Source organism: Hemitrygon akajei, unplaced genomic scaffold (assembly GCF_048418815.1).
Source record: "Hemitrygon akajei unplaced genomic scaffold, sHemAka1.3 Scf000036, whole genome shotgun sequence".
Classification (NCBI taxonomy): domain Eukaryota; kingdom Metazoa; phylum Chordata; class Chondrichthyes; order Myliobatiformes; family Dasyatidae; genus Hemitrygon; species Hemitrygon akajei.
Window position 1 is genome coordinate 9,989,152 of NW_027331922.1, and position 22,849 is coordinate 10,012,000.

At 46.3% G+C, this 22,849-nt stretch overlaps 1 protein-coding gene across 1 annotated transcript; it reads left to right on the forward strand.

The window, feature by feature from the left end:
- Window positions 1-1,175: 1,175 nt before the first annotated feature.
- LOC140720102 (C-type lectin domain family 2 member B-like) lies at window positions 1,176-10,404 on the forward strand. Its single transcript, XM_073035000.1, has 5 exons — window positions 1,176-1,284; window positions 7,448-7,612; window positions 9,114-9,256; window positions 9,786-9,850; window positions 10,176-10,404. Exons 1-5 carry the CDS (start codon window positions 1,176-1,178, stop codon window positions 10,363-10,365), a joined length of 672 nt encoding a protein of 223 aa, XP_072891101.1. The 3' UTR covers window positions 10,366-10,404.
- The last annotated feature ends 12,445 nt before the right edge of the window (window positions 10,405-22,849 follow it).

Here is a 22,849-nt window from a genome sequence, read left to right on the forward strand (position 1 = left end):
TCTCCAACCATTCCGGCCTCTGTTCTCTACACCACATCCTCTCTCTCTCTCTCTCTCCATCTCTCTCTGTCTCTCTCTCTCTCTCTCTCTCTCTCTCTCTCTCTCTCTCTCTCTCTCTCTCTCACACACACACACACACACTCACACACACACACACACACTCACACAAACACACACACACACACACACACACACACACACACACACACACACACACACACACACACACACACACACACACACACACACACACACACACACACACACACACTCTCTGCTGGAACGCCGAAGTGCTGGCGATGGTGAGAGGGGAGGGAGCTTCGGCATTTATTTTCTGAAACCCGGTAGCGTGAGCCTGGATGGAGCATGGGGAAAGGGGCGGACCTCACAAAATGTCTGATCCCAAGAGAGTGATACGAGACAGTGTGTTTGGCGCTCCCCTCTGTGGCTGAACCCTGGCAGTGTGTGATGCGACGGTGTGGAGGGTGCCTCACTCAGTGTCTAACTCCGGGTGTGTGTGTGCGATAGGGCGCTGTGTAGTAAGCTTCATTTCTTGACTGACGCCCAGAATGTATTTGGGACGAGAAAGAGGGAGCTTCTCTCTGTGTCTGTACACGGGTGTGATAGCACAATGTGGAGAGATCTTCACTGCATGCTTAACCAGGGAATCTTGTACTGGGTCATTGTGGGAGAGGTCTCACTGTGTCCGACTCCGTGAGGGAGATGGGATGGTATGGAGTGACCCTCTCTCTGAGTCTGAGTCAGAGAGGCAGGTGATTTCGGTGTCGCCAAACACAGATCAGGAGCCAGGTAAATGTCACTCACACGGCTCGGCGAGTGGCCATGAAAAGCAGCGATTAGAGAAAGAATCTGCGTTTAAACAGCAACTACATGTCTATAGCATTATGAGAGATACAGGGATACCAGGCAGCCGGTGTAGTTCTCTGGAGCGGTGACAGGCATCGGAGGCAGATGGACATTGTGTAGGCAGAAATGATCCACTGGTATAGTACAAAATTACAGCCGAAGGACCTGCTCTTTTCCGTGATTTTCGTTCTTTGCTTTTCAGGAGGGCAGGGACTGATTTGAACTCGGAGAGTGGGAAGAGCAGGGGTGGATTAGATCAGGGAAAATGACGATTAACAAAGTCGAGGAACCATTTTTCCACAGACGATATGGGAACCGAACGACCCGCAAAGAGAGACCGATCAGACTCAAGCATCTGGCTAATCTGCGTTTTAACAGCGGCCCTCATTATCACGGGTATCTGCTGGAGGATTCATGGTGAGTTTCACACCGGTCAGAACGACCAAGCCGCAGAGAATAAAAATGGCTACTGTAACAACGACTCATTCCCAACATTACCCCCGAAACACCCTTCACTCTGATACCAAGACACCCCTGACTGTGGTACTGACGGGCCGCTTGAAATGACTACGACACATCCCTCACCGTGACCCCGACACAACCCCTATCAACACAGAGCTCAACGTGATACCGAAACGCAATTGACAACCATAGAACCATAGACATTACAGAACAGAAACAGGCTTCTTGGCCCTTCTTGTCTATACCGAACCATTTTTACTGCCCCGTTCCACTGACCCGAACGTAGATCATATCCCTGCATACCCCTCTCATCCATGTACCTGTCCAAGTTTCTCTTAAGTGATAAATGTGAGCCTGCATTCACCACTTCAAATGACAGCTCATTCAAAACTCCCATCACACTCTGTGTGAATAAAACGACCCCCAATGTTCCCTTTAATCTTTTCGCCTTTCACCCTTAAACCATGTCTTCTGTTTTTTTTTCTTCTCTCCCATAAACATTGGAAAATGCCTGCTTGCATTCATTCTTTCTATACCCAAGATAATTTTACATACCTCTATAAAATCTCCCTCATTCTTCTACGCTCCATGGAATAAAGTCCTAACCTATTCAACCTTTCTCTGTAACTCTGTTTCTCTAGTCCCGACAGCATCCTTTTGAACCTTCTCTGCACTCTTTCAAACATATTAATATCTTTCCTTTAACTGGGTGATCAAAACTGCACACAATACTCCGTATTCGGTCTCATCAATATTTTATACAACCTCACCATCACATTCCAACTCTTAGATTCAGTACTTTGATTTCTAAAGGCCAATGTGCCAAAAGCTCTCTTTATGACACTATCTACATGTGACGCCACTTTTATTATGTATTAAGAATTAGGAATTATGTATCTGTATTCCCAGATCCCTCTGTTCTACTCCACTCGTCAGTGCCCTACCATTCACCTTGGATGTTCTACCTTGGTTTGTCCTTCCAAAGTGCAATACCTCACACCTGTCTGCATTAACCTTCATCTTCCATTTGTCATCCCATTTATCCAGCTGGTCCAAATCCTTTGCAAGTTTTCAAAATCTTCCTCACTGTCCTTTACACCTCCAAACGTTGTATCATCAGCAAATTTGCTGATCTATTTTACCAAATTATCATCCAGATCATTGATATAGGTGACAAATAACAATGGATCCAGCACTGATCCCTGTGGCACACCGCTAGTCACAGGCTACCACTCAGAGAAGCAATCCTCCACTACCACTCTCTGACTTCTCCCATTGACCCAATGTATAATCCAATTGAGTACCTCACCATGCATACCTAGGGACTGAATCTTCCGAACTAACCTCCCTTGCGGGACCTTGTCAAAGGCTTTACTAAAGTCCATGTAGTCAACATCCATTGCCTTCCCTTCATCCACTTTCCTGGTAACTTCCTCGAAAAACTCTAATAGATTGGTTAAATATGATCTACCGCGCACAGAACCATGTTGACTCTCCCTAATAAGTCAGTTTCTGTAGATCCTATCTCTTAATATCCCTCCAATAAGTTACCTTCTACTGACGTCAAACACACCGGCCTATAACTTCCCGGATTACATTTAGAGCTCTTATTTTTAAACAACGGATTAAAATGAGCTGCCCTCCCATCCTCCCGCACCTCCCCCGGAGATACCGACATTTTAAATATATCTGCCAGGGACCCGGCAGTTTCAACACTGCTCTCCTTCAATATGAGTAATCTGTCTGGTCATGGGGATAGATCTACGCTGATTTGCCTCAAGACAGCAAGCATATCCTCCTCTTTAACTGTGTAGATTCTGTGACCTCACTACTTGTTTGCCTTACACTCCTCGCATTGACATAGACACACCACAGAAGGTTATTACCACCACAGACAACCCTTCTATTTCTGACTTTGCACGATCTTTTAACATCATATATTTTCACCCCCGTTCCACTATCTGCGCTGGCACTCTGGTTCACATACCCTTGCAAATCTAGTTCAAACCTTCCCCAGTTACACTAGCAAACCTCCCTGCAAGGATACTGGTAGTTCAGGTGTCACCCGTTTCTGTTGTACAAGTACCACCTGTCCAGAAGAGGTCCCAAAGATCCCAAGATCAGAAACCCTGCCACCTACACCAGTTCCTCAGCAACGTGTTCATTCTCCAGAGCATCCGACACTTACCCTTACTGACACAGGTAGCAATCCTGAGACCACTATCCTGGAGGTTCTGCTTTTTAACTTCTTACCAAGCTCTCTATACTCACTCTTCAGGACCTCCTCACTCTTTCTTCCTACTTTATTGGTACCGATGTGTACCATGACATTTGGCTGCTCACCCTCCCACTTCGGAATGCTGTGCACGAGATCAGAGACATCCCTGACCCTAGCACCCGGGAGGCAACAAGCCATCCGGGATTCTCTGTCGCGACCACAGAACCTCCGGTCTGTACCTCTAACTATCGAGTCCCCTATCACTACCGCTCTCCTCATCTGCCCCCTCCCTTCTGCACTGCAGAACCAGACTCAGTGCCAGAGATCCCGCAGCCGCAGCTTGTCCCAGGTAAGTCATTAACCCCCCCCCCCCCCACCTCCGCCCCACAACAGTATCCAAATCTGTATACATGTTGTTGAGGGGAATGACCACGGGGGAACCCTGCTCTGACTGCCCTTTCACCCCTCCCTCGCCTGACGATAACTCAATTACCTGTGCCTTGCTTCTTTGCCGTAACTACCTCCCCGAAACTATTATCTATAAACTCCTCATTCTCGGGAATAATCCGGAGGTCATCCAGCTCCTGCTCCAGTTCCCGAACGCGGTTTGTTAGGAGCTGTAGCTGGATGAACTTGTTGCAGGCGTCGTTGTCACGGACAGCGGGCATCTCCCTGACTTCCCACATCCGGCAAGAAGAGCATTCCAACATCCTGCCTGGCATTCTCTCTACTCTAAACTAACGAAACAAAACTTCCCGGAACCTACATTTGATAAGGATCCACATGGTAGGCTTATTCAGAAAGTCAGAAGGCATGAGATCCAGTGACGTTTGGCCAGGTGGATTCAGAATTCGTTTGCTTGCAGAAAGCAGAGTGTCGTTGTCGAGGGAGTACCTTTGGATTGGACGGTTGTGGCTAGTGGTGTCCAACAAGGATCTGTTCTCGGACCCCAACTTTTCGTGATCTTTATTAACGACCCTAATGTGGGGGTTGGCAAGTTTTCTGACGACGCGAAGGATTGTGGTGTTGTGGATCGTGTGGAGGACTGTCAAAGATTGCAGAGATTAGATGGATAGGATGCAGAAGTTGGCTGAGAAATGACAGATGGAATTCGACCCGGAAAAGTTTGAGCTGGTACACTTTCGAAGGACAAACTCTGCTGCAGAGTACAGACTAAATGGCAGCATACTTGGTAGAGTGGAGGAACAGAAGGATCTGGGGGTACATGTCCACATATCCCTGAACGTTGCCTCACAGGCAGATCGGGTAATTAAGAAAGCTTTTGGGGTGCTAGCTTTCATAAGTCGAGGGATGGAGTTTAAGAGCCGCGATGTAATGATGCAGCTGTATAAAACTCAAGTTAGGCCACACTTGGAATACTGTGTCCAGTTCTGGTCGCCTCACTATAGGAAGGATGTGGAAGCATTGGAAAGGGTACAGAGGAGATTTACCAGGATGCCGCCCGGTTTAGAGAGTATGCAATATGACCAGCGATTAAGAGAGCTCGGGCTTTACTCGTTAGAGAGAAAGAAGATGAGAGGAGGCATGATAGAGGTGTACAAGATATTAAGATGAATAGACAGAGTGGACAGCCAACGCCTCTTCCCTGGGTACCACTGCTCAATACAAGAAGACATGGCTTTAAGGTATGGGCTGGGAAGTACAAGGGGTATATCACAGGAAGGATTTTTAATCAGCAAGTGGTTGGTGCGTGGAATGCACTGTCTGGATCTGTGGTGGAGGCAGATACACTAGATAAATTTAAGAGGCTCCTAGACAGGTATATAGAGGAATTTAAGGTGGAGGGTTATATGGGACACAGTGTTTGTGTGTCGGCACGACATTATGGGCCGAAGGGACTGTAATGTGCTGTACTATTCTATGTTCTTGTTCTATGTAACTGTGAGTTGTGTAGGAAAAGTTGTGTTTGACGGAGTTGGGGAGGGGTTTTGGAGAGGGAGGGTGTTATGTTTATGGGGAAGAGTGTTTTAGAGTTACAATGCAGGGCGTGAGTCTGTTGCCTCACTACAGGAAGGATATACAGATAGAATTCATGGTTAGACTCTTTGCCATGTGGAGGATCAGAGAGATCTGTGGTCTCTGTGTTTGAGCAAGCGTATGGTGTATTGGCCTTTAACAATTGTGGGAGGTAATGTTACAGCTATAGAGGACTCTGGACGACCACACTTGGAGTGCAGTGCTCAGTTCTGGTCGCCTCACTACAGGAAGGATGTGGAAGCCATAGAAAGGGTGCAGAGGAGATTTACAACAACGTTGCCTGGATTGGGGAGCATGCCTTATGAGAATAGGTTGAGTGAACTCGGTATTTTCTCCTTGGAGCGACGGAGGATGAGCGGTAACCTGATAGAGGTGTACACGATAATGAGAGGCATTGATCGTATGAACAGTCAGCGAGATTTTCCCAGGGCTGAAATGTTTGACACAAGAGGACACAGATCAAGTTGCAAGGGAGTAGGTACAGAGAATATGTCAGAGTTAAGTTTTTTACTCAGAGAATGGTGGGCGCGTGGAATGGACTGCCGGCAATGGTGGTGGACACAGATACGAAAGCGTCTTTTAAATTACTTTTGGAGGTGGAGCTTAGAAAAATAGAGTGCTATAGATAAGCCTAGTAATTTCTAGGTTAGGGACATGTTCGGCATAAAATTGTGGGCTGAAGGGTCAGTATTGTGCTGTAGGTTTTCTATGTTTCTATGTATTCATGGATATTCATGTGTAGTTGAATGACGATTTCTCTTGGATTGCATAGAAACCGTATTTTATGCACAGGTCGCACAGGAGGAATTTAAAGTGTGGGAGGGACCTTATGGGAGGCAGGGTTTCAGGCTCGACACAACATTGTTGGGGCCGAAGGGCATGTACTGTACTGTACTATTCTATATTTTATGTTCTGTAACACAGACACACCCCTTAACCATGATAAAAACACAGTCCTTACCGTAGGAAAATCAAGACTCGTCCTGACACCGACACGCCATTCACCATAACATCAACAATGCTATTACCGTAGCACGGTCACGACCTTCAACGAGACACAGATACACTCCTAACCGCGACACTGACACGAACTTCGCCGTGACACACACATCGCAGTCACACTGACCACAACGTACTCTTCACTAATATCGACATGACCCTGACGGTGATCAGCGTGATCCACTCTGCACTGCACCGTGACAAAGACTCACACGTCACTGTAACACCCCTTTCCGAGACAACGTCACCCTTCAACATAACACCGATGCACCGCTCACTGAGGCAAATACCCACACCTCACCCTGACACAGGAACACCCTCATCGTGATACCAACACCGAAATTAACACTGACAACGACATAGTACTCTCCGTGACACCGTCTCACAGCTCAGCGTGACCCTCTCACACACACCGTGGCCATGACATGTCTGTCACCGTGACGCAGACATAAAGCTCTCTGTCAGACCAGCACACCCAACACCGTGACACAGATACTCCACCCACCGTGACGCCACAAGGCCCTGACAGCCTGACATTTTCCTCGTCTTGACATCGAGACGCACTTCATTGTGACCCGGTACACCTCTCACCGGGGCACAGAAACACCTATCACAGTGACACCTACACGTCCCTCACAGCAACTCGGCATGCCACGCACGATACTGACGCAAATCCTCATGGTAACAACAAATCCTTCACCGGTATATTAATATACCCCTCAGTGTGACACAGACACGCCCCTCAAGGTGGCGCCGACGCCTCTCACTGTGCCACTAGCACCTCCTTCACTGTGACACCCTTCACCGTGACACTGACACAACACTGTTTGTGACCCGTTCGGTAGCGTGACGCTGACTCTCGTGTCACTGTAAACGCTAAATATCCGTCACCATCTCTCTCAGTATCACAGATTCGTCAGTCTAAGATCACCTCCGACCGAAACTACCATGAGTTAAACTCATCCCTTCAATCCAAGCTCTCTGCGCTCAACTCTAATCTGTCAGATCTTAAACAAATGCACAGCGAACTCTGTCACCAGTTCTGTGAATTGTTGACCAGCAGAAGAGGTGAGGCACCATCCCCTTATTTCACCCGCTCCTCATCACAGGGCAGGCATGGGGAGAGAAAGCGTCACTCTGTGAATGACATCGGGACTGTGTGAAGAGATGGTATGGAGGGTGATTCACTCTGTGCTTGACCCGGCGAGTGTGTGATGGCACTGCGTGGAGGAAATTTCAGTCTGTCACTGAATCCAGGAGAGTGTGATGGGACGTTGTGGAGGTGGATGCACTCTGTGTCTGAACACGGGATAGTGAGACGGAACATTTCAGCTTCATTCTATGTCTCACTTCGTGAATGTGCATTGGGACAGTATGGATCCAGCTTCACTCTGTGGCTGACTCCGCGAGTGTGTGATGGGACTGTGCAGAGGGACGTTCATTCTATGTGACACCGGATTGTGTGATTGGATATTGTGGAGGAAGTCAGACGTCGTGAGTGTGCCATGGGAGGAGGTGGGCGGAGCTCCGCTTTGTGTGAGAACACATGGGCGTGTGCTGGGACGGTTCAGAGAGAGGCGCTCACTCTGTGACTTGCCAGCGAGTGTGTGATGGGACGTAAGGGGGGAGATTTACACTGTGTTAGACTCGTGTGTGTGTGATTGGACCGTGTTGAGGCAACTTCCCTCTGTATCTGACACGTTGCTGTGCTTTGAGAAGTGCGTTAGGGGGCGAATGTTTAGGGGTTAACACGAGGGGCAACTTCTTTACTCAGTGAGTGGTAGCTGTATGGAACGAACATCCAGCAGAAGTGGTAGAGGCGGGTTCGATTTTGTCATAAAAAGAAAATGGACAGGTTTCTGGACATGAAAGGAATGGACGGTTATGGCCTGAGTGAAGGTTGCTCTGACTAGGTGAGAGTAAACGTTCGGCAAAGACCAGAAAGCCTGAGAAGGCCTGTTTCTGTGCTGTAATTATTATATGGTTATATAGTTAAGCAAATTCGTCGTGTGTGCTGAGGGAGTTTATTTCTGTGTCTAACAGCTGGAGTGTGTGATGGGGCCGTGGAGAGAGAGATTCACACTGTGTCTGACCACGGTTGTGTGTGCTTGCTGTTTGTGGAGGGATCTAAATCTGTTCTCTGGTCCAGGGAGTGTGTGATGAGACGGTGTGGAAGGAGTAACACCCAGAATCTGACCACGGAACAGTGTGACTGTACGGTGTGCAAAATACTCTACGCCTGACCCTGGGAGTGTGTGTTATGTGACGGTGTGGAGGGAGATTCACTCTACGTCTGACGTCGGGAGTGTGTGATGGGACGGTGTGGAGGGAGATTCACTCTACGTCTGACGTCGGGAGTGTGTGATGGGACGGTGTGGAGGGAGATTCACTCTACGTCTGACGTCGGGAGTGTGTGATGGCAGGGTGTGGAGGGTGTTTCACTCTGTGTCTGACCCCGTGGGTGTGTAATTGGAAGGTGTAGAGGGAGCTTCATTCTGTGGCTCACCCCGGGATTGTGTGAAGGGTCGGTGTGGGGGGTTGTTCACTTTCTCTTGTACCTGATTTGCAGATCAAGCGTGTCCTCAGGACTGGATCAGAAATGAAGACCGTTGTTATTTCATATCCACGTTGGCAACAACTGACAATGAAGCGAAGAAACGTTGTTCAAACTTTGATGCAAGGTTGCTGAAAATAAATTCAAAACAAGAGGAGGTAATTCTCACACCGAGAGAGGAGATAATTAAAACCATCAGAAACTCCTGGGGTCAGACACAGAGTGAATCTCCCTCCACACCGTCCCACAACACACTCCCGGGGTCAGACACAGAGTGAATCTCCCTCCACACCGTCACATCACACACGTCCGGGGTCAGACATAGAGTGAATCTCCCTCCAACCCGCCCCATCACACAATCCTGGGGTCAGACACAGAGTGAATCTCCCTCCACACCGTCACATCACACACGTCCGTGGTCAGACACAGAGTAAATCTCCCTCCAACCCGTCCCATCACACAATCCTGGGGTCAGACACAGAGTAAATCTCCCTCCACACCATCCCATCACACACTCCCTGGGTGAGAGATAGAGTGAATCTCCCTCCACACAGTCCCATCACACAATCCCGGGGTTAGACACAGAGTGAAGTTGTCTCTTTCTCGTCCATCACATCCCAGACTTCTGGGTTCAGGCATTGAGAGAGTATCCTTCTTATCATTAATTAAAGAAGTTTAATTTCGCAGAATGTTGTTTCCAACGCTCTCGTCCATCAACACAGAACGTACTGGATTGGAAAATGCGAAGATGGGTGAGTTTCGGATTCTTACTGGCTTATGGTTTGAGACTGGGCCACTGGGAGTAGTTTGGGAATGCACCGGTGCTGTGGCAAGTGAGGGTTTCACGATCATTAGTGAAATTTTGACACAGGGCTGTGGTGTAGAGTGTGGGACAGTGGTACCTGTTTGGGGATTGATACGGGTCTTCGCCGACAAAGTGAGTCAGGCTGATTAGCACGGGGACCGACACGAGGCTGAGTGGAAAGTGCGATGCAGTGGGATTAGATTGGTGACTGTCTCGGGTGCCCTCCTGGAGCTGTTTTAACCCTGTTGAAATTGTCCACCCTTCTTTGATAGGGAAGAGGCGTCTAGTCTGATGTACACGCGTGACACTGGAACGTCCATCTGCGGTACCTGCGACTCGTCAGAATGGAGGAACCACTGCAATCGTCAACACCCTTTCATCTGCGAGAAGCGTGCACATTTGTGCACGGATATTCCTGAAAAGATCCAGGATCTCTGTCGACAGTCCCTAGGGGCAACTTGAATCACATTACAATCTACTTTCCTCTCCCGTCTCCCTTCCCCACTCCTAACCACTTCATCCTCACATTCCCACTTCACCCACTCTGCCCCTCCCCAATCATTCTCCTCCACAACTCGCATCCCATTCCCACAACACTCCTACATTCCTCTTTCCCCATCAATTTCCTTCTTCCTCGCCATCTCTCCCAACCTTCTCTCCCCCTGCACCATTCTTAAGCCCTCCTTCTCTGTTATCTCTCTCCCTCCTCTCCAGCCACTTTCACCTCACTGCTATGCACTCTGGTTAGCAAATTCCAGACCCTGGGGTAAAAGACTGTGCGCATTCACTCTATCTATGCCCCTCGTGGTTTTATACACCTCTTTAATGTCACCCGTGCTCCCCAAAGAATAAACTCCTCACGCCAGCCCGGTCTCCGCAACTCAGCCACTCGAATCCCGGCCATATCCTCGTAAATCTCCCTCTGCACTCTTTCCAGCTCATCTTTCCTACAGCAGGGCGACCAGAACCAAACACAATACTCCAAGTGTGGCCTCACCGATGACTTGTACAACTGCAATGTGAACTCTCGACTCAGTGAAGACCAGCGTGCCACATATCCTGTCTATCTGTATCGCCTCTTTGCCGCCGGAATCACCATCTGATTTAATGTCTGTGACTTATACCACTGGAGAGTTGTTTATTTGCATAATCAGTACTGCCCAAAGATGTAAATTTAATGCAAATTAAAACAAAAATAAAACGGCAAAAGCGGTATATCGAACGTGCTCAAGTGTTAAGGACGCGTTTAGTAACGGAAGTAACACGTTTGTAAGTCGTTGAGTGCTGTTGTTCAGTCTCCTGTACCTCCTCCCCAGTGGTGACACTGAGCACAGGGCATTTCCCAAGTGGTGAGGGCCCTCGGTGATGGATGCGGGTCCACTGGAAGATGTCCACGGTGGTGTGGTGGGTTTGTGCCGGTGATGGAGGTGGTTGGGTCCGGAAGTCTCTGCAGTGAGTTACAACCGCGTGCGTTTCAACCTCCACGCTAGGCGGCGCTGCGACAAGTCAGAATGCTCTGCAACAAACGTCCTGAGTCTTCAGTGAGAGTCCACATGTCCTCAGACTCATAACGTAAACATTCCGAGTTAGTGATCATGCGTTCAAATAGGCGATACCGCAGGGGATGAAGCTGTTCCTGAATCGTTGTGTATGGGAGCTGAGGCTCCTGCGCCCCCTCCCTGATGGTAGTAACGAGCAGAGAGCTTGTCCCGGGTAGGTAGGGACCTCAGCGTCGCCTCTTGAAAGTATCCTCGATGGTGGGGAGGGGTGTGACGCTTAGAGTGTTGGCTGAGTCCGAAATCTTCTGTCGCCTTTTATGATTTCTTGCGTTTCCGTATCCACACCAGACGCGATGCGACAAGACAGAACGCCCTCCAGCGTATATCCTTGGAAAATTTGCGAATCATCAATGAGAGTCCACAGCTCCTTAAACTCCTAACGCTGTAATCCCTTCTGTAACGAGAGGGATATTGACGTTGGTGAAGGTACCTGCAGAGTCAGTCTAGAACACATTCAGACTCAGACACGAAATAAAGAAGACGACAGTGAAGAAATCCAAAGTGGAAATTGATCTCCTACGCATGAGCACCGAGTGCTCAGCACGAGTCTTTTAACCATAGACATTCCAGGAAGGAACTCTGGTAGGCAATCATTGGCAGCCAGCGTTTTAAAGGGAAAGTGACATCTAACCACTCTCCGAGGAATGCCGGTGAAGAAATTTTGATGCACGTTCACAGGTGCCACCATTTCCGCTTTATATAATCATAACTTCTTTCACTATGTTTCTACATTTTTTTCTCGTTCACTCTCCTAATCCAGCTTCCCTTTCTTTATTGTTCGCTGAGCAGTTTTTTGTTCTGTTTTAAACATTTACGATACCGAGGGTCTTCTAACAGTCTCCTGAACAGGGACATGAAGATTCGAAAAATAGAACGTTATTAGTAACCCTTGGTAATTTCCAAGATAAGGACATTTCCGGCACCACTTTGGGCCGGAGGGCCTGTATTGTGCTGTTTCTTGATCAGAAATATTATGACTGAGTTACACTGACTGTGGTTTCCCAATGGGGAAGTCAAACATTCTGTTGCAGAGGGAGATGCCCTGCCCCGGATGCGGAGATTGTCGATAAGAACTGAGGAAATGATTGTGCTGAACTCTGAGCTGTTGTCAATAAACAGCAGCCCGATGTGGGTGTTGCAAATGTCCAGATTGTCCAAGGCCCAGTGGAAAGCAAATCAGATCGTGTTCCATTTGGCTACCAATGGCATGGCTAGGACGAGTGACGAGGGAGTAGAGGGATAAGGGTTAAAGGGCAGGATCTCCAGGGTAGTGATCTCAGTATTGAACACCGAGCACCGTGATCGCCGGGCCAGAGCTAGTAAGATTATACAGTTTACACTCATGGGTGTCAACTAGTTCCAGAGGGATGGGACCAGAGTGCCAGAACAGTTATTGGAGAGGCTGTGGAGACGGATGGTGATAGGAACTCACACAGAGGTGGTCATCAGATGTTTGAGATCAGTGCAAATATTGTCCTGGGCTGCACACATTTCAATGCAGAAGGATCGACATTGGCTGAAAATACTGCTGAAGATTAAGTAACTGGTTTTATAAACCGAGGCAAGTTGTACTGAGGAGAGGCTGTTGAGGGGGAAATATTGCAGTCAATCGTCTGAGATGCATGGTAAATTGTGGACACCAGCGAAAAGGATGAATACAGGACTGAAGGCATTAATGTGCGGATTATAATGGATAAAGTGGTGTTTCCGTGGTAGGAGGCAAAGAGTGGGAATGAACGGAGACTTATTTAGGTTTACTGCCGGTGGCTCTGCAGGGGCTCTGACAGGAATATTTCAAATGTCATTAGAAACGGGGATGGTGTCGGAGGATTGGCGAATTGGTCATCTGGTTCCATTGTTTAATAAGGGTTCTAAGAGTAAACCTAGCAATTATCGGCATGTAAGTTTGACGTCAGTGGTGGATAAATTAGTGGAAAGTTTCCTTAGGGATGGCTGATATAATTATCTGAATGGACAGGGTCTGATTGGGAACGGTCAAAATGGATTTGTGCGCGGAACGTCATGATTGACAAAACCTATTGAATTTTTTGAAAAGCTTACAAGGAAAGTTGACGAGGGTTAAGCAGTGGATGTTGTCTAAATGGACTTCAGTAAGGTCTCTGACATGGTTCCACACGGAAGCTAATTTAGGAAGGTTCAATCGTTAGGTATTTATATTGAAGTAGTAAATGGATTCAATAGTGGCTGGATGGGAGATGCCAGAGTGTAATTGTGGATAACTGTTAGTCAGGTTCGAGGCCGGTGACTAGTGGTGTACCTCAGGGATCTGTACTTGGTCCAATGTTCTTTGTCATGTACATTAATGATCTGGATGATGGGATGGTAAATTGGATTAGTAAATAAGCAGATGATATTCAGATAGGTGGCGTTGTGTATAATGAAGTCGGTTTTCAAAGCTTGCAAAGAGATTTAGGCTAGTTAGAAGAGTGGGCTGCAAGATGACAGATGGAGTTTAATGTTGATAAATGTGAGGTGCTACTTTTTGGTAGGACTAATCAAAATAAGTCATACATGTTAAATGGTAGGGCATTGAGAAATGCAGTAAAACAGAGATATTTCGGAATAATGGTGCACAGTTCCCTGAATGTGGAATCGCACGTGGAGAGGGTGGTGAAGAAAGCTTTCGGTGTGTTGGCCTTTATATATCAGAGTATTGAGTATAGGAGTTTGGATGTAATGTTAAAATTGTACAAGGCTTTGATGAGGCCAAATTTGTGGTATTGTGTACAGTTCTGGTCACTAGAATGTTACCTGGGTTTCAGCATCTAAATTACAGAGAAATGTTGAACAAGTTAGGTTTTTATTCTTTGGAGTGTAGAAGGTTGAAGGGGGGTGGTGGACTTGATAGAGGTATTTAGCGTTATGAGAGGTACAGATAGAGTTGATGTGGATAGGCTTTTTCCATTGAGAGTAGTGGAGATTCAAACAAGAGGACATGAGATGAGAGATGGGGCAAAAGTTTTTGGGTAACGAGAGGGGGAACTTCTTTACTCACAGAGTGGTAGCTGTGTGGAACGAGCTCCCAGTAGAAGAGGTAGAGGCAGGTTAGATTTAGTCATTAAACAAATGGATGGGTATATGGACAGGAAATGAATGGAGGGTTATGGGCTGAGTGCAGGGAGGTGGGACTAGGTGAGAGTCAGCGTTCGGCACGGGCTAGAAGGGCCGCGATGGCCTGTTTCCGGGCTGTCATTGTTGCATGGTTATTTGGTTATTAAATCTCCTCCTCTGTTTTTGTTTGGTTATAAAAACTCCTCTGTAGCTTCTCTGTGACTTCAACACAGTTTGTTGATCGGAAATGTTTTGACCGAGCTACACTGACTGTGGTTCCCCATGAGGAAGTCAAACATTCTGTTGCAGAGGGAGATGCACTGCCCCGGATCTGGAGCTCCTTGATAAGAACTGAGGAAATGTTTGCGTTAAACTCTGAGCTGTTGTCATTAAACCACATCCTGACGTAGGTATTGCAATTGTCCAGATGGTCCAACGCCCTGTGGGGAGCATGTCAAATCGTGTTCCATTTGACTACCCATGGCATGGGTGGGACGAGAGACGAGGGGATACAGGGAGTTAGATTAAATGGCAGGACCCTCAAGGTAGTGATGAAACCCAAGTCACGTGCTACTCAGTCAATAACCAGAAAGTTTGTACAGTTCCCACTAATGGGTGCCAACCAGTTCCAGAGGGATTGGAGCCAGAGTGGCAGAACGGTTACTGGAGAGATCGTGGTTGCGGACGACCTGAGAGAGCGATGTCCCAGTGGTTGGCTGTTTGGCAGTAAGTCTGCCTCTTGTCTCAGAAGGGGTGGGGAAGAAGGGACAATCTGTGGTGATCCGGGACTCGTTAGTTAGTGGAACAGACAGGAGGTTCGCTGTGCCTGAATGCGACTCGTGGATGGTGTGTTGCTTCCCGCGTGCCAGGTTCCGAGTTATCTCACACCGAGCCCTCAGCATTCGTAAGTGATTTGGACAAAAGCCAGAAGTCTGTTTACTGAAGAGGAATGATTAAATTCCTTCTGAATTTTCTGAGGGAGAAGCATAAGTCACATGTATCAGTATCACAAACGGATGGGGATAATGGCTGGGATGCCTGCAGAGAAGCGATGGCTGAAATTTCTGGTAATTGTACATAAGGAGAAGTTTAGATATGTCTCAAACAATAAATTATTCTCAAATGGCAACGGTAGGCAACCGTGGCTGACGAATAAAGTTAAGGACTGTCGTTAAGCCCTGGAAAGAACATATAAGGTGGCAAAATTGAGTGGGAAGATGGATGGTTTGATAGCTTCAAAAATCAATAAACGGCAACGAAAAAGGCTATAAAATTGAAATAAAAGTGGAATATAATGGCAAAGTATCCAATAATATTAATCAGGATACTATAAGTTTAATTTTCAGTGATGCAAAGGTTAATAGGAAGGTGAGAGTTGATTTTGAGCCACTGGAAAATAATGCTGGTGAGGTATTAATGGATGACAAAAATGGCAGATGAGCGTAATTTGTACTTTGCATATGTCTTCACAGTGGAGGAAACTAGCAGTGTGCCAGAGACCAGTCAGGGTCAGGGAGCAGGCGTGAGTGCCATTGCGATTACAAAGGGCAATGTGCGAGTAAAACTCAAAGGTCTTACGTGGATAAGTCGCCTGGAACAGACAACCAACATCTCAGAGTCCTGAGAGAAGTTGCCAAACGAAAACGGATGGTCATCATCTTCAGAATCACCTAATTCCCGGAGGACTGGAGGATTGCAGAAATCGCTCCAGTCTTTGAGAAGGAAGGAAGGCTAAAGAACTGAAATGATTGGCCAGTCAGCCTACCCTCGGTTGTTGAGAAAGTGTTGGAATCTATTATTAAGGATGAACGTTCGGGGTTCTTGGAGAGGAATGATGAAGTAAGTCAAAGTCAGCATGGTTTCTGCTGAGAGAAATCTTGCCGGACAAATCTATTAGAGATCCTAGAGGAAGTAACAAGCAGAGTGGACAAAGGAGAGGCAATGGATGCCATTTACTAGGATTTTCATAAGGAATTTGTTAAGGTGCTACACAGGCTCCTTAACAAGATAAGATCCTGTGGCGTTCCGGGAAGGATACTGTCATGGATAGAGGAATGTCTGGCAGGTAGAAGGCAGCGAGAGGGAATAACAAGGGCCTTTTCTGGTGGTCCGACAGTGTCTGGTGGTGTTCCTGAGTTGTCAGTAATCAGCCCACTATTTTCACATTGTTTGTCAACTGTTTGGATAATGATTTGAATAGTTTTGAGGAAATGTTTGCGGATTGTACAAAGATAGGTGGAGGGGCAGGTAGTGCTGAGGAAGCAAAGCGATTGCAACATGACTTAAACAAATGGGAAAAACAGCAAGGAAGTGGCATACGGAATGCAGCGTTCGGGAATGTATGATATTATTTAAATGTGGAGATGTTTCAAACATCATAGGTGCATTGGGACTGGTTAAGTCTGGGGTAAAAAGGCTAATGCGATGTCGGCATTTATTTCGAGCGGAAACGAATATATATATAAAAGGGAGATAACGGGGAGGCTTTATAAGCAACACCAGGGCCGCACTTGGAGTATTGGCAACAGCTTTGGGTTCCATATCTGAGAAATGATGTGTTGTCATTGCAGGGAGTCCAGACGAGGATTACGGGGAAAATTCTGGAAATGAAGGGGTTAACATGTGAGGAGCGTTCGGCAACTTTGGGCCTGTACTCACTGTAATTCAGAATAATGCGGGATAATCTAGTTGAAACTACCGGAAGCTCAAAGCACCAGATTGGGTGGATGTGAAGAGGATGTTTCCTCTGGTGGGGATATCCAGAAATAGAGGGCACACACTCAGAATTGCGGGGTGACCTTTCAGAACAGAAGCAAAGAGCAGTGCTTGCAGCTGGACAGAAGCGAGTATGCGGAATGTTCTGCCACAAACCATGGTGGAAACCAAGCCCGTCATTATATTTATGGGACAGTTTGACAGTTTCCTTAAACAAAGCAGATGTATGGAGTTGGGTGCGATGCGGGATCAGCCATGATGGGACTGGCAAAGCAGTTTCGATGGGCTGAATGGTCTAATACTGTGTATATGTCTTCTGGTCGCGTGATTTCCAATGCCAGCGATTCGATTTTAATCTAAGGGAAGCAACATTGCTCATAACACTACAAATGAGACCTCTCCAGTGCCTTGCAAAGCCTAAAAAATAAATCTTTACTCTTGCATGCTGATCATCTGGAAATGAATGCGAACATTGTCTTCCTCACCACTAACGACACCTGTAAATTAAATATGAAGGAATAATGCACCAGGTCTCCAGACCCCATTGCGCCGCAGATTGTTGATTTTTTAAAAGAAAATCGTCTACACTTTTTTTGTTTCCGGCAAATTGCATGAACATACATTTCCAGGCACGGCATTCCATCTGCCAGTACTTTGAACAGTTTTCTAATCTGTATAAGATGTGCAGCCTCTCTGCTAATTCAACACTACCTGTAGATCGGAAATGTTATGACCGATCTGCACGGACTGTGGTGACTCGATGAGGAAGTCAAACTTTGTTTTGCACGATTTGAAGCTTGTTGATGAGAACTGAGGAAGTGACTGTGCTGAACTCTGAGCTGCTGTCAATGAACCGCAGCCTGACGTAAGTATTGCTGTTGACCAGATGACCCAAGGCCCAGTGCAGAGCAAGTGAAATCTTGTTCCTTATGGGTATCAATGACAGGGATAGGTTCTTGCCTGACTAGCACGTGGCTCGGAATTCAAAACAGAGATCACTATTCTGGACATCCTTCCCTTTAATCTAACTCCTCCTACTGCCTCGTCATTCGTCCTAGCCATGCCGTCGGTAGCCTAGCCGAGCACGATCTGACTTCGAAACATAGAAACAAAGAAAACCTACAGCAGAATACAGGCACTTCGGCCCACAAAGTTGTGCCGGACATGTCCCTACCTTACAAATTACTAGGCTATTTCACTAAGCTCCACGTACCTATCCAAAAGTCTCTTAAAAGACCGGACCGTACCAGCTTCCACCACCGCTGCCGGCAGCCCATTCCACGCACTCACCACTCTCTGAGTAAAATACTTACTCCTAACATCTCCTCTGTACGTACTCCGTAGCAGCTGAAACCTGTGTCCTCTTGTGGCATCCATTTCAGCCCTGGGGAAAAAAAATAATCTGAATATCCACACGTTCAATGCCTCTCATCATCTTATACACATTTGACAGGTCACCTCTTATCCTTCGTCGCTCCAAAGAGAACAGGCCGAGTTCAGTCAACCTATTCTCATGAGGCATTCTCCTCAATCCAGACAACGTCCTTGTAAATCTCCTCTGCACACTTTTATGGCTTCCACATCCTTCCTGTAATGAGGCGACCAGAACTGAGCACAGTACTCCAAGTGGGGTCTGACCAGGGTCCCGTATAGGTGCAATATTACCTCTCGGCTCCTAAATTCAATTTCCCGATTGATGAAGGCAAATAAACCATCCGCCTTCTTAACCAAAGAGACATCCTGCGCAGCTGTTTTGAGCATCCTATGGACACGGACCCCATGATCCCTCTGATAGTCCACACTGATTAATACTATATTAATATAGATTATTCTAATTAATATATTAATATAGAATATTCTAATTAATATATTAATATTCCAATTAACTATATTAATATAGATTACTCTAATCTACAATACTATAGATTAATACCATATTCTGCCATCATTTTTGACCTACCGAAATAATCCACCACACTCATCTGGGCTGGACTCCATTTGCCACTTCTCAGCCCAGTTTTGCATTCGCTCAATACCCCGCTGTAAACTCTGACAGCGCTCTACACTATCCACAACACCACCATCCTTTCTGACATCAGCAAACTTACTAACCTATACCGCCACTTCCTCATCCAGGTCATTTATAAAAATCACGAAGAGTAAGGGTCCCAGAACAGATCCCTGAGGTACACCACTGGTCAACGACCTCTATACAGAAAATGACCCGACTACAACCACTCTTTCCCTTCTGTAGGCAAGCCAGTTCTGGATCCACAAAACAATGTTCCCTTCGATCGCATCCCTCCTTCCTTTCTCAATAAGCTTTGCATGCGGTATCTTATCAAATGCCTTGCTAAAATCCATATAGACTACATCTACTACTGTTCCTTTATCAATGTGTTTAGTCACATCCTCATGAAATTCAATCAGGCTCGTAAGGCAGGACATGCCCTTGACAAAGCCATGCTGACTATTCCTAATCATATTATACCTCTCCAAATGTTCATAAATTCTGTCTCTCAGGATCTTCTCCAACAGCTTAGCAATCACTGACGTAAGGCTCACTGGCTTATAATTTCCTGGGCAATCTCTACTCCCTTTCCTGAATAAAGGAAAAACAGCCAAAACTCTCCAATCCTCCGGAACCTCTCCTGTCCGAATTGATGATGCAAGGATGATCGCCAGAGACTCAGCAATCTCCTCCCTCGCCTCCCACAGTAGCCTGAGGTACTTCTCATCCGGTCCCGGCGACCTTTCCGAATTGATGCTTGTCAAAAGCTCCAGCACTGTTCAAGCTTTTCGTTCTTATGCAAGTCATCACTACAATCACCAAGATCCTTTTCCATAGTGAATACTGAAGTAAAGTATCGTACAGCCTTGTAATCTTCTAGATCTGGAACATTAATTAGCTCTTTGAACCTTTTGTAAGCTTTTCTTTTCTTCTTGACTAGAGTTATTACAGCCTTCGTACAGCACATTTCTTGTACCCTACCATTACGTCCCTGACGAATTTGCCTGTCTCACGGGAACGCACCTATACAAAACTCAAAACGAATATCTTTTGAACATTTGCCACATTTCTTCCATAATTTTCCCTGAGGGGATCTGTTTCCAATTCAAGCTTCCAATTCCCTGCCCGATAGCCTCATCATTCAACTTTCTCCAGTTAAACGCTTTTCCGACTTGTCTGTTCCTATCTCTCTCCATAACTATTGTAAAGGTGAAAGAATTGTCATCACTATCTCGAAAACGCTCCCCCACTGAGAGATCTGACACCTGAGAGACAGAAATCATTTCCCAATACCGAATCAAGTACAGCCTCTCCTCTTGTAGGCTTATCTACATATTGTGTCACGAAACCTTCCTGAACACACCTAACAAACTGCACCCCATCTAAAACCCTTGCTATCGGCTCGAAGTTGTTGCGGAGGGGTGGGAGCCAGATTGCCAGAACAGTTCCTGCAGAATTTGTGGAGGCAGATGTTTGGAAGATGACCGACAATGTTCGGAATCAAATGGTTGCGGTCAGTGCAATTCGTGTCATGAGCGAATGTCATTTCAATGCAGAAGGATCGTCGGGAAAGCCGATAATAGTGCTGACGATGAAGTAACTGGTTTACAAATAGCGGCAAAGGATGACTGGCCGAAATTGCAGTCAGTCGGCTGAGCTGCAACATAAACGGTGGAGAAATTCGAAAAGGATAAAATAAAAAAAAATGAAAAGGATGAGCACAGGACTGAATGTGTGGATTTTGAATGTGCGCGGTAACCAAAACACAATGCTGATTGGCAGGTATGACGTTGCAAGCATCAATAATGGCTGAAAGATTTTAGCTGGGAACTTAATGTCCAAAGATACATATTCTGTCGAAGGCACAGCCAGGAATGCAGAGAGGGTGTCTGAGCTCTGTTGGTAAAAACGAAATTAAGTCATAAGAAAGAGATACCATCCAAGCAACAGAGACAAAATGCTGGAAGAACTCAGCAGGCCGGGCAGCATCTATGGGAAAGAATACAGACGACGTTTCGGGCCGAGTCCTTTCAGCCGTGACCGAGGGTCGCTGGGTGTTGCATCATTGAGGGTAGGGATACAGAAATGCTCGGGCAAAAACTTCTGATCAGAATTGGATACAGACAGACAAACAGTGGTAATGATCTGGCCTACAAAGTACAACAGGACATGGAAAAGACATGCCAAAAGGGCAATGTTACAATAGTCATGGGGGAACTACAATATGAGGGTAGATTGTGAAAATCAGGTTGGTGTTGGATTCCAGGAGGGGTATTTCTAGAATGCCTAAAATCTGATTTTTTTTTTCATCAGTCAGTGGTTGATCCCAACTAGGGATCAACTATTCTGCATTGGATGTTGGTCGGTCAACCATATCTGATCGGAGAAGTGAGATAGAAGAACCCTCGGGGATAAATGATCAAATTATGAAAAGTTTCATCCTTCAGTTTAGAGGAAGAATCTCAAATCAGATGTATCAGTATTACAGTGGAGGAAAAGAAAAAAAATACAGAGGCATGAGGGAAATATTGGTCAGAATTGAATGGAAAAGGACACGGGCAGGGATGACGGCAGAACAGAAATGGCTGAAATTTCTGTAAGAATTTCGGAAATAATAGGACATGTACATCCCAAACAGGAAGATCTGTTCTAAAGGAAGGCTGGCACAATCATGCTCAACAGGCGAAGTCAAAGGAATTGGAAAAAAAAAGCGAAATCGAGGGCGTAATAGAGCAAAGATTGGTGTGTAGGTGGACGATTGGGAAGTATTTAAAACAAACTGAAGGCAATTTAAAAAGTAACTAAGGAGGTAAAGATGAAATATGAAAGTAAGGTAGCCAATAATATTAAAGAAGATGCCTGAAGTTTCTTCAGATAGAAGAAGCGGAAAGGAGAGTCGAAGCTGCTGGAAAATGATGCTGGAGAGTTAGTAATTGGGGACAATGAAATGGCGGATGAACTGGATCAGTAGTTTGCACTAGTCCTCACTGTGGCAGACACGACCAGCAGGATGGAAGTTACAGGTGTCAGGGTGTCTCAAGTGTGAGAAATTGCCATCACTGGACAGAAGTTCCTTGGGATACTGAATGGTCTGAAGGTAGATGAGCCAGCGGGACATGATGGTCTACACGCCTGGGCTCGGAAAGAGGTGACAGAAAGATCGTGGATGAGTTAGTGATGATCTTTCAAGAATCATTAGATTCTGGAATTTTCCGGAAGGCTGAAAAATTGTAAATGACACTCCTTCCTTCAAGAACGGGAAAATGAAGAAGAAAGGAAACTCTAGGGCAGTTAGTCTGAGCTCAGTGGTTGGGAAGGTATTCCAAGTCTAGTTCCAATTTCCGGCTGTTTTTCCCCATATCCCTTGATTCCCGGACTAATTAGATACCTGTCAATCTCCTCCTTAAAAACCCTCAGTGATTGGGCTTACACAGCTGTATGTGGCAACGAATTCCATAAATCCACGACACTCTGGTTAAAAAAATATAAAATTCCTTACATCTGTTTTAAAAGGGCCCCCTCTAATTCTAACACTGTGACCGCTTGCCCTGGACTCACCTACCAAGGGAAAATGACTTTCCACATCTAC

What these genes read in the sequence shown, in the direction of transcription:
- LOC140720102 (XM_073035000.1), top strand. Translation starts at nt 1,176, where the DNA reads ATGGGAACCGAACGACCCGCAAAGAGAGACCGATCAGACTCAAGCATC. An exon ending in TAAATTCAAAACAAGAGGAG is followed by an intron (nt 9,257 to 9,785) that starts GTAATTCTCACA and finishes TTAATTTCGCAG; the next exon opens with AATGTTGTTTCCAACGCTCT. An exon ending in ATTGGAAAATGCGAAGATGG is followed by an intron (nt 9,851 to 10,175) that starts GTGAGTTTCGGA and finishes CTTCTTTGATAG; the next exon opens with GGAAGAGGCGTCTAGTCTGA.